Raw genomic sequence first — 18,554 nt, forward strand, 5'->3', positions numbered from 1 at the left:
AATAAATCCAGCTCTGATGACGAAACATGGCCCCCAGGCCCAGCATGAGGAATGTGTGGCTGACTGACCAACACGGCACCATGGATTCTGCTGGTCTGGGTGACACACATGGGTCTCAACATTCACTGAACCATAGATCTTTACAGACAAATTAACGCCTTAAATCTATTTTAAGTTAACAGAAACGTCGCATTGCTCCATACTATAGTACTGTTTCTACTTGGAATACAAAACAATACTCTCGCTAGCACCACGGTCACATTGTGCTCATCTGTTTAACATTAATCCACAGAGACTAAATGGAAACTAAAGCCTAACTTTAAAACTGGAATATCAAAATAGAAAAACAGCAGGAGACAAATCATCTTTGCCGCAGATTCCACAAGACACCATGTTAGGATTCTGAGTCACCACACACAGAGAGACAGAATGTACGGGGGTTTCCTTTCCTGAGTCTGGCTCCATTCACAAAACACTACTGGGCCGTGGGTTTCATCAGCCAACAAGTGCTCGCTATCTCACAGACAGGAAGAGGCTCATTTAAAATCAGCCAACAAGTGCTCGCTATCTCACAGACAGGAAGAGGCTCATTTAAAATCAGCCAACAAGTGCTCGCTATCTCACAGACAGGAAGAGGCTCATTTAAAATCAGCCAACAAGTGCTCGCTATCCCACAGACAGGAAGAGGCTCATTTAAAAATCAGCCAACAAGTGCTCGCTATCCCACAGACAGGAAGAGGCTCATTTAAAATCAGCCAACAAGTGCTCGCTATCCCACAGACAGGAAGAGGCTCATTTAAAATCAGCCAACAAGTGCTCGCTATCCCACAGACAGGAAGAGGCTCATTTAAAATCAGCCAACAAGTGCTCGCTATCTCACAGACAGGAAGAGGCTCATTTAAAATCAGCCAACAAGTGCTCGCTATCCCACAGACAGCAAGAGGCTCATTTAAATCTACGGTGCATTCGATAGAGTTTATACAGTGCATTCATAAAGTATTCAGACCCCTTCACTTTTAAACACATTGTTACGTTACAGCCTTATTATAAAATGTATTAAATTATTTTTCCTTAACCTACACACAGTACCCCATAATGACCAAGCAAAAGCAGGTTTAGAAATGTTTGCAAATGCATTAAAAATAAAACTGAAATATCACATTAACATAAGTATTCAGACCTTTTACTCAGTACTTTGTTGAAGCACCTTCGGCAGTGATTACAGCCTCGAGTCTTCTTGGGTATGACGCTATAAGCTTGGCACACCTGTATTTGGGGAGTTTCTCTCATTCTTCTCTGCAGATCCTCTCAAGCTCTGTCAGGTTGGATGGGGAGCATTGCTGCACAGCTATTTTCAGGTCTCTCCAGAGATGTTCGATCGGGTTCAAGTCCGGTCTCTGGCTGGGCCACTCAAGGACATTCAGAGACTTGTCCCGATGCCACTCCTGTGTTGTCTTGGCTATGTGCTTAAGGTCATTGCCCTGTTGGAAGGTGAACCTTCACCCCCAGTCTGAGGTCCTGAGCGCTCTCCACCAAGCATCTCTGTACTTTTCTCCGTTCATCTTTCCCTCGATCCTGACTAGTCTCCCAGTCCCTGCCACCGAAAAACATCCCCACAGCATGAAGCTGCCACCACCATGCTTCACCGTAGGGATGGTGCCAGGTTTCCTCTAGACGTGACGCTTAGCATTCAGGCCAGAATTCAATTTTGGTTTCATAAGACCAGAGAATCTTCTTTCTCATGGTCTGATTCTCTTTAGGTGCCTTTTGGCAAACTAAGCTGGCTGTCATGTGCTTTTTACTGAGAAGTGGCTTCCGTCTGGCCACTTTACCATAAAGGTCTGATTGGTGGAGTGCTGCAGAGATGGTTGTCCTTCTGGAAGGTTCTCCCATCTCCACAGAGAAACTCTGGAGCTCTGTCAGAGTGACCATCGGGTTCTTGGTCACCTCCCTGACCAAGGCCTTTCTCCCCCAATTGCTCAGTTTGGCCAGGCAGCCAGCTCTAGGGAGTCTTGGTGGTTCCAAACTTCTTCCATTTAAGAATGATGGAGGCCGCTGTGCAGAAAATGTTTGGTACCCTTCCCAAGATATGTGCCTTGACACAATCCTATCTCGGAGCTCTACGGACAATTCCTTCAAACTAATGACTTGGATTTTGCTCTGACATGCACTGTCAACTGTGGGACCTTATATAGACAGGGGTGTGCCTTTCCAAATCATGTCCAATAAATTGAATTTACCACAGATGGACTCCAATCAAGTTGTAGAAACATCTCAAGGATGATCAATGGAAACAGGATGCATCAGAGCTCAATTTCAAGTCTCAATTTCAGGTCTGATACTTAAGGTATTTGTTTTTTATACATTTGCAAACATGTCTAAAAAAACATGTTTTCGCTTTGTCATTATGGAGTATTGTGTGTAGATTGATAAGGATTTTATTTTTTAAATTAATTTTAGAATAAGGCTGTAGTGTAACAAAATGTGGAAGAAGTCAAAAGGGGTGTGAATACTTTCCGAACGCACTGTGTACTATACTACCATAAAAGGCTACCACCTTCATTTACTTCTATCAGCAAGAGACATCCCTGGGTCTACAACACCTTACCACTGTGCCCATCCCTGGGTCTACAACACCTTACCACTGTGCCCATCCCTGGGTCTACAACACCTTACCACTGTGCCCATCCCTGGGTCTACAACACCTTACCACTGTGCCCATCCCTGGGTCCCGTGTGGCTCAGTTGGTAGAGCATGGCGCTTGCAACGCCAGGGTTGTGGGTTCATTCCCCACGGGGGGACCAGGATGAATATGTATGAACTTTCCAATTTGTAAGTCGCTCTGGATAAGAGCGTCAGCTAAATGACTTAAATGTAAAATGTAAATGTCTACAACACCTTACCACTGTGCCCATCCCTGGGTCTACAACACCTTACCACTGTGCCCATCCCCGGGTCTACAACACCTTACCACTGTGCCCATCCCCGGGTCTACAACACCTTACCACTGTGCCCATCCCCGGGTCTACAACACCTTACCACTGTGCCCATCCCCGGGTCTACAACACCTTACCACTGTGCCCATCCCCGGGTCTACAACACCTTACCACTGTGCCCATCTCCGGGTCTGCAACACCTTACCACTGTGCCCATCCCCGGGTCTGCAACACCTTACCACTGTGCCCATCCCCGGGTCTGCAACACCTTACCACTGTGCCCATCCCCGGGTCTACAACACCTTACCACTGTGCCCATCCCCGGGTCTACAACACCTTACCACTGTGCCCATCCCCGGGTCTACAACACCTTACCACTGTGCCCATCCCCGGGTCTACAACACCTTACCACTGTGCCCATCCCCGGGTCTACAACACCTTACCACTGTGCCCATCCCCGGGTCTGCAACACCTTACCACTGTGCCCATCCCCGGGTCTACAACACCTTACCACTGTGCCCATCCCCGGGTCTGCAACACCTTACCACTGTGCCCATCCCCGGGTCTACAACACCTTACCACTGTGCCCATCCCTGGGTCTGCAACACCTTACCACTGTGCCCATCTCTGGGTCTACAACACCTTGCCACTGTGCCCATCCCTGGGTCTACACCTTACCACTGTGCCCATCCCCGGGGCTACAACACCTTGCCACTGTGCCCATGTAATCTGATCCAAATGTAGAACATCTGTGGACACTTTGGCCTGATCATAAAGCAACTAAGTGGAAAAGTCAAGCCCCTAAGACAAAGAGCTAAAAAAATGTTGAACCAACATGGAATTGACATGTGTCCAGTTGGGTGGCTTTACTAAGGTGAAAAATTAGACAGAAAATAAAATAGAAACTGGAGTAACTCTATAGTGTAATAGTAATGTATAGTCAGTACAGTCATCAAATGCACCAAATACAACAAGTGTAGACCTTACAGTGAAATGCTTACTTTACAAGCCCTTAACCAACAATGCAATGAAGTTAAGAAAATATATTTACTAAATCAACTAAAGTTAAAAAAAAATAAAAGAACAACAATAAAATAACAATAACTAGGCTATATACAGGGGGTACTGGATCAATGTGCAGGGGGTGCAGGTTAGTCGAGGTAATATGGACATGTAGGTAGGGGTGAAGTGACTATGCATAGATAAAACAGCAAGTAGCAGCAGTGTTTAAAGAAAATGTAAATAGTCCGGGTGACCATTTGATTAGATGTTCAGGAGTCTTATGGCTTGGGGGTAGAAGCTGTTAAGAAGCCTTTTGGACCTAGACTTGGCGCTCCGGTACCGCTTGCCGTGTGGTAGCAGAGAACAGTCTATTGACTTGGGTGGCTGGAGTCTTTGGCAAGTTTTAGGGTCTTCCTCTGACACCACCTGGTATAGAGGTCCTGGATGGCAGGAAGCTTGGCCCAAGTGATGTACTGAGTCATACGCACTACCCTCTGTAGCGCCTTGCGGTCGGAGGCCGAGCAGTTGCCATACCAGGTGGTGATGCAACCAATCAGGATGCTCTCGATGGTGCAGCTGTTGAACTTTGAGGATCTGGGGACCCATGGCAAATCTTTTCTGTCTCGAGGGGGAATAGGCGTTGTTGTGCCCTTTTCATGACTGTCTTGGTGTGTTTGGACTATGTTTGTTTGTTGGTGATGTGGACATCAAGGAACTTGAAGCTCTCAACCTGCTCCACTACAGCCCTGTCGATGAGAATGGGGGTGTGCTCAGCCCTCCGTTTCCTGTAGTCCACAATCATCTCCTTTGTCTTGATCACGTTGAGGGAGAGGTTGTTGTCCTGGCACCACACTTCCAGGTCTCTCTCGATAGGCCCGTCAGGAAGTCCAGGATCCAGTTGCAGAGGGAGGTGTTTAGTCCCAGGGTCCTTAGCTTAGTGATGAGCTTTGAGGGCACTATGGTGTTGAACGCTGAGCTGTAGTCAATGAACAGCATTCTCACATAGGTGTTCCTTTTGTCCAGGTGGGAAATGGCAGTGTGGAGTGCAATAGAGATTGCGTCATCTGCGGATCTGTTGGTTCGGTATGCAAATCGGAGTGGGTCTAGGGGATCTGGGATAATGGTGTTGATGTGAGCCATGACCAGCCTTTCAAAGCACTTCATGGCTACAGACGTGAGTGCGTACTACCTTTTGATAAAATACGGAACGGTTCTGTATTTCACTGAAAGAATAAACGTTTTGTTTTCGAAATGATCGTTTCTGGATTTTACCATATTAATGACCAAAGGCTCGTATTTCTGTGTTTATTATATTATAATTAAGTCTATGATTTGATAGAGCAGTCTGACTGAGCGGTGATAGGCAGCAGCAGGCTCATACGCATTCATTCAAACAGCACTTTACTGCGTTTGCCAGCAGCTCTTAGCAATGCTTGAAGCACAGCACTGTTTATGACTTCAAGCCGATCAACTCCCGAGATTAGGCGGGCGATACTAAAGTGCCTATTAGAACATCCAACAGTCAAAGGCATATGAAATACAAATGGTAGAGAGACAAATAGTCGATAGTCATAATTCCTGTAATAACTACAACCTAAAAATCATAATTGGTCGACCTCTACTTGAAACATGTAGGTATTACAGACTCTGCCAGAGACAGTTTGGAAATGTCAGTGAAGACACTTGCCAGTTGGTCAGCGCATGCTTGGAGTACACGTCCTGGTAATCCATCTGGCCCTGTGGCCTTGTGAATGTTGACCCGTTTAAAAAAAGTCGAATTATGGTCAGATTTGCCAAATGGAGGGTGAGATTTGTACACATCTCTGTGTGGAGTACAGGTGGTCTAGAGTTCTTTCCTCTTGTTGCACATTTAACATGCTGGTAGAAATGAGGTAAAACAGATTTAAGTCCACCTGCATTAAAGTCCCCGGCCACTAGGAGCGCTACCTCTGGATGAGCATTTTCCTGTCTGCTTATGGCCTTACACAGCTCGCTGAATGCGGACTTGGTGCCAGCATTTGTGGTGGTCAATAGACAGTTACAAAAAATATAGATAAACTCTACAGCTTATCATGAGATACTCTACCTCAGTAAGAAAAACCTTGAGACTTCCTTAATAATTGACATTGCACACCAACTGTTATTATCAAATTAGACACAGACCATCACCACTTGTCTTACCGGATGCAGCTGCTCTGTCTTGCCGATGCACGTAAACACTGTATAATACCCATGTCGTCATTCAGCCACATCTCGGTAAAACATTTTAGCGTTACTAGTGTCGTAGTCAGCAGTGCCGTACCGTAAGAGATAGTAGATGAGACGCAGGAGGCCTTGATGCTAATGGAAGGTGTAGTGTTACATAGTTTCATCTCCATTAGGCAGGGAGGGCTGGCTGGCGTACTGGGAGTCCCAGCACTCTCTAGCTCACATGATCGTTTTCCTCTCTCCACCATCCTCCCATATTTCTCTCTCCACCATCCTGTTACTCTCCCTCCCTCCACGCTTCCACCCCTCTCTTCCCTTTCACTCGCCATCCAGCCACCTACCTCCATCATACAGAAAGCAGAGGTCTCCAAAGAGAGGGGATAATCACAGCAGACAGAGGTATTGATGCTGGTGTATAACAAGCAGGCCGCAGGCTCTTTTAAAGCCACATACAGTAGTAGTGGTGGTGGTAGTAGTGGTGGTAGTAGTGGTGGTGGTAGCAGCGGATGTGGTAGGGGTAGAAGCAGTAGTAGAGTAGCGATAGCAGCGGTAGTAGTGGTGGTGGTAGTAGTGGTGGTAGCAGCGGATGTGGTAGGGGTAGAAGCAGTAGTAGAGTAGCGATAGCATCAGTAGTAGTGGTGGTGGTAGTGGTGGTAGCAGCGGATGTGGTAGGGGTAGAAGCAGTAGTAGAGTAGCGATAGCATCAGTAGTAGTGGTGGTGGTGGTAGCAGCGGATGTGGTAGTGGTGGTGGTAGTAGTAGAGTAGCGATAGCATCAGTAGTAGTGGTGGTGGTAGTAGTGGTGGTAGCAGCGGATGTGGTAGTGGTGGTGGTAGTAGTAGAGTAGCGATAGCATCAGTAGTAGTGGTGGTGGTAGTAGTGGTGGTAGCAGCGGATGTGGTAGTGGTGGTGGTAGTAGTAGAGTAGCGATAGCATCAGTAGTAGTGGTGGTGGTAGTAGTGGTGGTAGCAGCGGATGTGGTAGGGGTAGTAGCAGTAGTAGAGTAGCGGTAGCAGTAGAAGCAGAAGTAGCATCAGTAGTAGTAGTAGTAGTATCAGTAGTAGTAGCAGCTGTAGCAGTAGTAGTAGTAGCAGCAGAGGTAGCATCAGTAGTAGTAGTAGTAGCATCAGTAGTAGTAGTAGTATCAGTAGTAGTAGTAGCAGCGGTAGTAGTAGTAGTGGTAGCAGAGGTAGCATCAGTAGTAGTAGCAGCAGTAGCATCAGTAGTAGTAGTAGCAGCGTTAGCATCAGTAGTAGTAGCAGCGGTAGCATCAATAGTAGTAGCAGCGGTAGCATCAATAGTAGTAGCAGCGGTAGCATCAGTAGTAGTAGCAGCGGTAGCATCAGTAGTAGTAGCAGAGGTAGCATCAGTAGTAGTAGCAGAGGTAGCATCAGTAGCAGCGGTAGCATCAGTAGTAGTAGCATCAGTAGTAGTAGCAGAGGTAGCATCAGTAGTAGTAGTAGCAGCGGTAGCATCAGTAGTAGTAGTAGCAGCGGTAGCATCAGTAGTAGTAGTAGCAGCGGTAGCATCAGTAGTAGTAGCAGCGGTAGCATCAGTAGTAGTAGCAGCGGTAGCATCAGTAGTAGTAGCAGCGGCAGCATCAGTAGTAGTAGCAGCATCAGTAGTAGCGGCAGCATCAGTAGTAGCGGCAGCATCAGTAGTAGTAGCAGCGGTAGCATCAGTAGTAGTAGCAGCGGCAGCATCAGTAGTAGCGGCAGCATCAGTAGTAGCGGCAGCATCAGTAGTAGCGGCAGCATCAGTAGTATATTATTACCAGCAGTAGCATCACCAGTAGCAGCAGTAGCATCACCAGTAGCATCACCAGTAGCATCACCAGTAGCATCACCAGCAGCATCACCAGCAGCATCACCAGTAGCATCACCAGCAGCAGTAGCATCACCAGTAGCATCACCAGTAGCATCACCAGCAGCATCACCAGCAGCATCGCCAGTAGTAGTAGTAGTAGTGGTGGTGGTAGTAGCAGTGGTGGTGGTAGTAGTGGTAGCAGCGGTAGCAGCAGTGGTATCAGCAGTAGCAGTAGAATCAGTAGTATTACTAGTAGTAGCATTACCAGTAGCAGCATCAGTAGTAGAAGCATGGTCAGCAGTAGTAGTAGTAGCAGCAGCAGTAGCATGGTTAGTAGTAGCAGCAGTAGTATTACCAGTAGTAGTGGCAGTAGTAGCAGTATGGTTAGCAGTAGTGAAAGTAGTAATAGTAGTAGTGGCAGCAGAAGTAGCAGTAGCATCAGCAGTAGTGGTGGTATTATTAACAGAAGTAGCATCAGCAGTAGTAGCAGCGGCACTCGCTGCAGCAGCAGTACAATTACTAGTAGCAGTACTAGTACTAGTAGTAGCAGTCCTAGCAGTACTAGTAGTACTAGTAGTAGCGGTAATAGTACTAGTAGTAGCAGTTCTAGTAGTAGCAGCAGTACTAGTACTAGTAGTAGCAGTACTAGTAGCAGCAGTACTAGTAGTAGCAGTACTAGTAGCAGCAGTACTAGTAGTAGCAGTAGTACTAGTAGTAGCAGTACTAGTAGCAGCAGTACTAGTAGCAGCAGTACTAGTAGCAGCAGTACTAGTAGTAGTAGCAGTAGTACTAGTAGTAGCAGTAGTACTAGTAGTAGCAGCAATCTTTGTATAGCGTGCATTTGTGTAGTGCTGTGGAAATGGAAGATTAAAATGATACAGCCAGGATTAACACATTTCATTCTAGTTATTATTTTCCTGGCCATGACAGTACAGGGTTGTTGTGTACTAACCCGTCTGCTCGGGGACGACTGACCCGTCTGCTCGGGGACGACTGACCCGTCTGCTCGGGGACGACTGACCCGTCTGCTCGGGGACGACTGACCCGTCTGCTCGGGGACGACTGACCCGTCTGCTCGGGGACGACTGACCCGTCTGCTCGGGGACGACTGACCCGTCTGCTCGGAGAAGACTAACCTTAACCAGTCTGCTCTGGGACAGAGCTTCCGTTAGCTGATAATAGCCGGCTTTTGGACCCTCCCAAAAAATGAAAAGCCAATAAATAAAATTAGCGCCGGCCAATTTTTGCCTATTCAGTGATTGAAATACCAGTTGAGTAGCGCAAAAGCTGCTGCTACAGGCAGGCTGGGTAATCAGCGGAGGAGACATGGGCTGTGGATGAGGACGACAGAGACCGTGTGAGAGCTGCTGCTACAGGCAGGCTGGGTAATCAGCGGAGGAGACACGGGCTGTGGATGAGGACGACAGAGACCGTGTGGGAGCTGCTGCTACAGGCAGGCTGGGTAATCAGCGGAGGAGACACGGGCTGTGGATGAGGACGACAGAGACTTCTGGCAGACAGTACAAAAGCTGCTGCTACAGGCAGGCTGGGTAATCAGCGGAGGAGACATGGGCTGTGGATGAGGACGACAGAGACCGTGTGGGAGCTGCTGCTACAGGCAGGCTGGGTAATCAGCGGAGGAGACACGGGCTGTGGATGAGGACGACAGAGACTTCTGGCAGACAGTACAAAAGCTGCTGCTACAGGGAGGCTGGGTAATCAGCGGAGGAGACATGGGCTGTGGATGAGGACGACAGAGACCGTGTGGGAGCTGCTGCTACAGGCAGGCTGGGTAATCAGCGGAGGAGACACGGGCTGTGGATGAGGACGACAGAGACTTCTGGCAGACCGTGTGAGAGCTGCCGCTACAGGTCAAACAGCTTGTTGATTGCTGCTGGAATGAAACGGGCTTTTAGAAGTCCAAACATTGCGAAACAATTATGAATGCAATCGCAAGTTAAAAACAGTTTTGATGGGCACAATTAAAAATATCTACTAATTGAATGGGGCGGCAGGAACGGCAGGTAGCCTAGTGCTTAGAGCGTTGGACTAGTAACCGGAAGGTTGCAAGACAGAATCCCAGAGCAGACAAGGTAAAAAAAAGCTGTCGTTCTGCCCCTGAACAAGGCAGTTAACCCACTGTTCCTAGATCGTCATTTAAAATAAGAATGTGTTCTTAAGTGACTTGCCTGGTTAAATAAAAGGCCTATACACCATTGAAGTGTTTAGGCAACTGGGCAGGCTTCAGCTCGTCACACCACTTTTCAATGAGCTGGAGGCAGTATGCATTCTGAAAACATGTACATAGTCGTTTGAAACCCGAAAGATTTACTATATATTATGGAGGCATGTCTTACCTTGCTTCAAAACTAGTCTAGGCCAAAATCCACTTTCTAGGTTTTCAAATCCACTTTCTTGGTCCTAGCGTCCCATGCTGGTCCTAGCGTCCCATGCTGGTCCTAGCGTCCCATGCTGGTCCTAGCGTCCCATGCTGGTCCTAGCGTCCCATGCTGGTCCTAGCGTCCCATGCTGGTCCTAGCGTCCCATGCTAGTCCTAGCGTCCCATGCTGGTCCTAGCGTCCCATGCTAGTCCTAGCGTCCCATGCTAGTCCTAGCGTCCCATGCTAGTCCTAGCGTCTTTACATCTCCCCGCTTTCTACATTTCTAACAGGTATTACCATCTCTGTCACATGAAACCGCTTGCATGTGCGGTGCGCTTTTGACAATGATGTTCTCCTGCTAATTGCATTATAAAAACGTACATTTGCGCGAAGCCTTCTGCTTCTGCACAAAACATGAAACGTAATACAGATTGACATGATACAGAACATGAATAGAAAAGAACAGCTCAAGGACAGAACTACATAAAAAAATGTTTTAAAAGGCACACGTAGCCTACATATCAATACATACACACAAACTATCTAGGTCAAATAGGGGAGAGGCGTTGTGTCCCACGAGGTGTTTTTTGAAACCAGGTTTGCTGTTCATTTGAGCAATATGAGATGGACGGAAGTTCCATGCAATAAAGGGCTCTATGTAATACTGTACGTTTTCTTGAATTTGTTCTGGATTTGGGGACTGTGAAAAGACCCCTGGTGGCATGTCTGGTGGGATAAGTGTGTGTGTGTGTAAGTTGACTATGCAAACAATTTGATTCAAACTTTTATATTAACACATTAATGTTTCTATAAAAAGAAGACGTGATGCAGTCAGTGTCTCCTCAACTCTTAGCCAAGAGAGACTGGCATGCATATTTACATCAGCCCTCTGATTACAATTAAGAGCAAAACGGGCCACTCGGTTCTGGGCCAGCTGCAGCTTAACTAGGTCTTTCCTTGGGACCACACAACTGGACAATAATCTAGGGATGCACGATATATCGGAATCAGACGATATTAGCTAAAAATGCCAACATCGTTATCGGCCCAATATCTAGTTTAACGCCGATGTGCACAACTGATGTGCATACCTATATAAAACGTAGGTACATGACGTAATGACGACACGTAAAATTTTGCACTACACGTGCAACACAGCATTCCTAACCTAGCCCACAATGTCTGCTGTGTGGATCGAGCAGTCAACAAGTCGAGCAGTCATTTGAAAGAGTAAGAACATTTAAGCGAGACAACTCAAAAGGCGAAATCCATTAAAGCCAAGATAATGGAAGTCATTGCCCTTGACAATCAACCGTTCTCTGTCGTGGATGATGTTGGCTTTCGCCGACTGGTCGAGCACCGGTACACACTACCAACTGCGCTATTTTCCAGATGTTGCCCTACCGGAGTTGCACAGTAATAGCGTCACTGCTATTAGTTTCACAACATACATTTGGACCAGCGATGTCAGCCCCATGAGCATGCTGAGTCTGACAGCACAGTGGGTCGTCGAGGATTCCGTACTGAGGAAAGTCGTATTACATGCTCAAGAATGTGCTGGTTGTCATACCGCTGCTGCCATCTCAATAGCATTTGAGAACATGTTTGAAACTTGAACACACTAAGTCGCTCCATTCGAACAACTGGAGAAATAAGCTCCTCAACTGTGTCTGCAGCAGACGTGATACCCTCTGTCATGGCATTGAAACGCCTGCTCAACAAAACTGCCCACACAGGCTGTGAACAAGCGATCCGGTGGAATTCTGTCTTTACTGTGTCGCCACCGTGCTCGATGCTAGGTACAAGGACCGCTACTTCGATGCAGACAAGAAATAGGGTTATGTGAAACGTTACAGCCACAGCTGGACAAGATGGAAACGGACACACTGACAGTGCGCAGAGAGGAAGAGAGGCCACGGACAGACAGAGCTGAAACTTCACTGCTTGACATGTATGATGAAATCCTGGTTGAGAATGAAACGAATGAACAACCAAACAGCACAGCAAGTCAGTGAAAGAAATAGGTTTTGATTATGTTTTACTGGTAATGGGGACATACGTAAATGCCAACAAAATAACTTTTTGGTCAGTGTGGTGTGTGTGTGTGTAACCTTTATTTAACTAGGCAAGTCAGTTAAGATTATTTACAATGACGGCCTACCCCGGACGACGCTGGCCCAATTGTGCGCCGCCCTATGGGACTCCCAAACACGGCAGGATGTGATACAGCCTGGATTCGAACTCTTCTTGCACTGAGATGCAGTGCCTTAGACCGCTGTGTGTGTGAGTTAACTATTTATACTGTACTAGAATTCTTAAAAAGGCTGCTAAAATTTTAAATATCGGTTACCGTTTCTTTTGGCAAGGAAAATATTGTATATCGGTATCAGCCAAAAATGTAATAATCGGCGCATCACTAATCCCTACTGTTGACCAATCACAGGCGAAGAGGCGTAGACTTCAGCCACGAACTTTGGCTTGCCTCGAGAGAAAACCATGTGCACGAACAGCCGAAAAAACCCTTGAAGACCAAAACATTTGTCATAATATATGCACCAACTGTTTCCAACAGGAAGCATGCAGATGCCTTAAAACTACTTCCTCTTCCTGCCCAGTCAGTGAAGCCCCTCAGGATAGCTGTTAAAGATAGAGAGTCGCAGTTAGGAGAGGTTTGTTATGGTTTTGACTATGTCAGTCAGTCTCTCTCTCTTTCTGTGTGTGACAGGCCGTACTCCACGCAGGGCAGTGAAACAAACACCAAAACTTCCCCCACCACATCTCTTCACCTGGGAGGGTCCTGTTCAATAGGGCATGCAACAAAAATCAATTATTTTAAACATTTTGCAACCAATAAGAGCTTTTACGTTGTCCTTTCCTGTTTGAGTTCATTTTCTTCTTGTTTGGTGTCTTAAACACCAGACAGATTCACACCCTCCCCAGGATCATTCACACACAGCTGTGTGGAAAAAGGACAGTGCAGCATTTCCGTGTCGAACGTATCAGCTTTACAACCAGAAGCAGTTGGTTAACCAATCTGATGATTAGTATCGACAGCAACCGTTACAAAACTGTTACAGGAATCTAATGTGCGCTGCTGACAAGGAGAAAGCGGTACCACTTCAGTCTAGACATGTCCGCCATGTCCCTCACGCACCCCCCAAATGACTCCATGCCCCTCTCAACTCAGAAGTGACTCGTAAACACAAAAGTCATATCAGGGCCATGAGCCTCTATACATGGTCAGATATGTAGCTGTGTTTTTAGAGGCACAAACAGAGACAGGCAGCCACACACAGGCAGGCAGCCACACACACAGGCAGGCAGGCAGGCACACACACACACACACACAGGCAGGCACACACACAGGCAGCCACACAGGCAGGCAGCCACACACACAGGCAGGCACACACACAGGCAGGCACACACACACAGGCAGGCACGCACACAGGCAGGCAGCCACACACACAGGCAGGCAGCCACACACACAGGCAGGCAGCCACACACACAGGCAGGCAGCCACACACACACACAGGCAGGCAGGCAGGCAGGCAGGCACACACAGGCAGGCAGGCAGCCACACAGGCAGGCAGGCAGCCACACAGGCAGGCAGGCAGCCACACACAGGCAGGCAGCCACACACAGGCCGGCAGTCACACACAGGCCTAATAAATTGGCAAGTGAGATATACATTTAAAACACGACAGAGAGCATGTGGTTTACTCAGCTGGGATACAAGTCCGTACAGGTCACAGGTTCAAACGAGAGAGAAAACAGCTCAAGCCAGTGACAGACAGAGACCCGGGAACAGAGACCCGGGAACAGAGACCCGGGAACAAGTGCGAGCGATATCGTGAAAGAGATGCATCGGCCACAAGGATACAGAATGCACACGTCCTCTTGGCTAAAAATGTTTGCCTCGTAAGCTTCAATTAGGTTTGTGAAAATCAAGTTGTCTATTTAGAGAAGGGTAAACCCGACATCACTACTCCACTCTGCGACAGCTGCAGCTCACTGCTCGATCAGGACCAGATAAATACCCTGAACCAGGGCTCTCCAACCCCGTTCCTGAAGAGCTACCCTCCTGTAGGTTTACACCAGGGTTCTCCAACCCTGTTCCTGGAGAGCTACCCTCCTGTAGGTTAACACCAGGGCTCTCCAACCCTGTTCCTGAAGAGCTACCCTCCTGTAGGTTTAAACCAGGGCTCTCCAACCCTGTTCCTGAAGAGCTACCCTCCTGTAGGTTTAAACCAGGGCTCTCCAACCCTGTTCCTGAAGAGCTACCCTCCTGTAGGTTAACACCAGGGCTCTCCAACCCCGTTCCTGAAGAGCTACCCTCCTGTAGGTTAACACCAGGGCTCTCCAACCCCGTTCCTGAAGAGCTACCCTCCTGTAGGTTTAAACCAGGGCTCTCCTAACCCTGTTCCTGAAGAGCTACCCTCCTGTAGGTTTAAACCAGGGCTCTCCTAACCCTGTTCCTGAAGAGCTACCCTCCTGTAGGTTAACACCAGGGCTCTCCAACCCCGTTCCTGAAAAGCTACCCTCCTGTAGGTTAACACCAGGGCTCTCCAACCCCGTTCCTGAAGAGCTACCCCTCCTGTAGGTTAACACCAGGGCTCTCCAACCCCGTTCCTGAAGAGCTACCCTCCTGTAGGTTAACACCAGGGCTCTCCAACCCCGTTCCTGAAGAGCTACCCCTCCTGTAGGTTAACACCAGGGCTCTCCAACCCCGTTCCTGAAGAGCTACCCTCCTGTAGGTTAACACCAGGGCTCTCCAACCCCGTTCCTGAAGAGCTACCCTCCTGTAGGTTAACACCAGGGCTCTCCAACCCCGTTCCTGAAGAGCTACCCTCCTGTAGGTTTAAACCAGGGCTCTCCAACCCCGTTCCTGAAGAGCTACCCTCCTGTAGGTTTAAACCAGGGCTCTCCAAACCTGTTCACACATTTGAGCTAGGCTAAACCTGAAACTGCATCAGCTGCTTTGGCTTGCTCTCTACAGTGGACCTGGCTGGTTACTACTGTAGGAGGTTTGGCAAACCAATAGTCTAGTCACATCAGTGATTAACTGTCATGTCAATCGCTAATCAATATGTTGACAGTACTATGCTGCGAAGCTGCTAGTCATGTAGAGAGATACTACCTCACAACAACACCGTGGAAAGAATCAATTTGAGCCAAACCTGTGACTTCAGAAACACAAGACACAAAACTTGTGGTCGAGATACTTTTGCCTAGTAATGCATATTGTAGCTAATGCATATTGTTATGGGCTACGGAATAGATATGGTTTGTGACAACATTTTCCACAAGGCAAATGCGTGGTAGTAAATGACTGTCAAGGAGCCATCACTCATTTCTGTTTGGCTCTGATCTCAACTAGGGCTATAAGGTCAATGACGCTCTCGTTTTCACTTTTAGGCCTGCATCTGTTTTGAGGGCGATGTGTTCCAAAACAAGAGCGGAAAACATGATCATGTTGATAACAAAGGTGTACCAATATCAGGGCTAGGTTCATTACGTTTTGTAAATGAACGTTTACCTTTAAAACAAACGAAAGCAAACAGAGCAAACGAAACGGGGAGGAACTACCCGAATTTGTCCAATAGAAACCCTCGTTTTCGTTGTTAAATGTTTTTCCGTTTGGAGTAAACGGTTTGATGCAAAAAGTTTTGCAACAGAATAGGAGTAATGAACACACACCGGATTCTGCCTGCAACATGTAGCCATTTGACGTTCTGACTGAGCCAAGTTGCATATATTGTTGGCCTGCAGTATATTTTACAGTGGGCATTTTGGGAACATAAATCAAAATAAAGTTAAGTCAGTAGCTACTCAATCACCTCGCCAATTAACAACCACGTTTGAGATGTGTTCATAGTTAAGTTGATAAATGTAGTTACCTTTCGCAACGCTTGCACGAAGAGTCCTCGCCATTTGTGACTGTTCTCGTCACTTGAAAAGTCGTATATTTGCTGCGGCTGCATGGCTCCTTACGTTGCCGTGATCCGGACTGGACTGTAAGCATCGGCCCCGGCTGGTCCTTGTGGGTTGGTCAGTCCAGGCACGGTGGAAAAGTCAACTTGTACTAGCTAAGCTAATAGAATACTAGCTAGCTAAACCATACACCTAGTCGAGTAAGGTAATGCTAACTATTTAGAAGAAAGAAAAAGTAAATATTACCGTTAGCTAACGTTACTGGTAAGTTAGCACATTTAACAAGTGAAAAGCCTATACGCTAACATTAGTTAGCTAGAACGTGATTGTCAGAATTGACAGACGTGTTACTGTAGTTAGCTAACTGGCTAGCAACTCAAACGTTAATGGTCTCATTTACTAGCTAGAATGCTAGTTCGCCTGATGCGCTAGCTAATTAGCTAACGTTAGCTAGCTCAGGTGCTCCTCGAACGTAGTTAACTAGCTAATAAACAAGTTCGTCAGCTAGCTAACTGGCTAGCTCTATGCTATCTGAGATAGCTAGCTACCAAAATAAACATATAGCTAGCCAGCTAGCTACCTATTTCAGTTAGATGTCATGACTAAACGTATAGCTAGTATGCCTATTGTAACTTAGGTTTGATAGCTATTATCCGGTAGCTAGAGACTGAGAACACATCTGTATGTAAAGGCTGCCTCTGTCATGGCCTTGGTGGTGCACTTCGAGTTGCGTGTGGCACAAGACTCTTCATTCAATTCCAAAGAAGAGAGACTTCTAGTTAGTTCATAACCCGTCATCTTTTCCGCGTTGGTTATTCTCGCAGTCACAGAACAATCCCACTAGAATAGTCCGATGCATGTTTAGCCTGTGTCCAGTGACACAAGAAGCGCTTGTTGATGTGTTGTAATCGTTGGAGATGTTCGTCCCAACTCAAGCTCAGTGCGTGTCTGCTGAATCTCGGCCCTTCACTTGCTCACTTGGCGTCCTGCGTAGACAGCTAGTGCGTTTGCGTAAGCACAGGGAGGGATCGCCTCTTTTGTCCAGTGAAAGTGTGGGACCACAAGTTTGCACCTCATCTTATGGGTTTCGAACAAAAGAAAAAGGATATCTAGGTTATTAAAGTAAAATTACAGTTTGAATAGCTTATAAAATCAAAGACCGTCTCAGATTTTTGCATTCCTAAATCACTCTGCAACTAAATCTACATTTGTTCCACATCATTGGGAACATATTCAAATGTCTTCTTCTTCGATGGGGTTTAACAGCGGTTGGCATCGAATGTTAATGGTGCATTATCGCCATCAGTTGGACGGGGTATAGAAATTAAAAAATAAAAATACATTGCGGGAAAGGGCTAAATCGACATAATTCAAAATTAAACACATCAACTAACAAAACCCATCCCACTGCTTCAATCACTGTCCACTCCAAAATACATCCGTACACAGGCTCAGGGGCCTGTGATGGCGGAACATTCACTGACAGGATTTCTTGCACGGCCTCGGCTGTGAAATCACGAAGACCCCCAAAAACGTTCCGCTGTGTTCATAATGATTGCATTTATCTTACCCCTCGATCACACCGAACGTGTTTTTGCATTTAGGTACACCAGAAATACATTCAGTTACAATGGAACGCTGCGTTTGCGTTGCAGAGTGTTCTATGTGGTGCGCTGGGTTGCCTAGGTTACTTTCTAAATGTAATCGGTTACTAGTTACCTGTCCAAAATTATAATGAGTAACGTAACTTTTGGATTACCCCAAACTCAGTAACATAATCTGATTACATTCATTTACTTTTAGGTTACTTTCACCTTAAAAGAGGCATTAGAAGAAGACAAACATGTCCAATTGAATGACATTCAATTGCAGAAAAAAAAAATCTGTGTTAAAGTTTACCATAGCGGGTCATATATGGATGTTAATTTTAACTTTATGGGTCGGTTATGTAGACTTCTTCTAACCCATCACTTTCTACTACATATAATAATACAGCTAAATTATAACTTTAAATTAAAAACTTAAGTATATCAGAACTCCAGTCATTCCAATAAATGTTACATCCTTTGATCTTCAAGAATAGGAAATATGGAAGTATAGATTAGCCAAATAGTTTTTACCCGAACATAACTCCAAAACTCAAATAAAATTTTATTGGTCACGTACACATGGTTAGCAGATGTTAATGCGAGTGTAGCGAAATGCTTCTAGTAATATCTAACGAGTAAACTAACAAATTCACGACCTTATACACACACAATGTAAAGGGATGGAATGAGAATATGTACATA

The 18,554-nt window shown here is 46.5% G+C and overlaps 1 protein-coding gene across 1 annotated transcript in view; it reads right to left on the bottom strand.

Moving 5' to 3' along the window:
• LOC139563419 (son of sevenless homolog 2-like) overlaps positions 1-17,485 on the bottom strand; it is a 72,188-nt gene extending 54,703 nt beyond the window's left edge. Inside the window, exon 1 of the mRNA XM_071382074.1 lies at positions 16,230-17,485. Within this exon, the coding sequence (XP_071238175.1) occupies positions 16,230-16,313 (84 nt within the window). The 5' untranslated portion in view covers positions 16,314-17,485. The remainder of the gene's footprint in view (positions 1-16,229) is intronic.
• Positions 17,486-18,554: the final 1,069 nt, after the last annotated feature.

The sequence above is a fragment of the Salvelinus alpinus genome, chromosome 34, assembly GCF_045679555.1.
Source record: "Salvelinus alpinus chromosome 34, SLU_Salpinus.1, whole genome shotgun sequence".
NCBI classification, from domain to species: domain Eukaryota; kingdom Metazoa; phylum Chordata; class Actinopteri; order Salmoniformes; family Salmonidae; genus Salvelinus; species Salvelinus alpinus.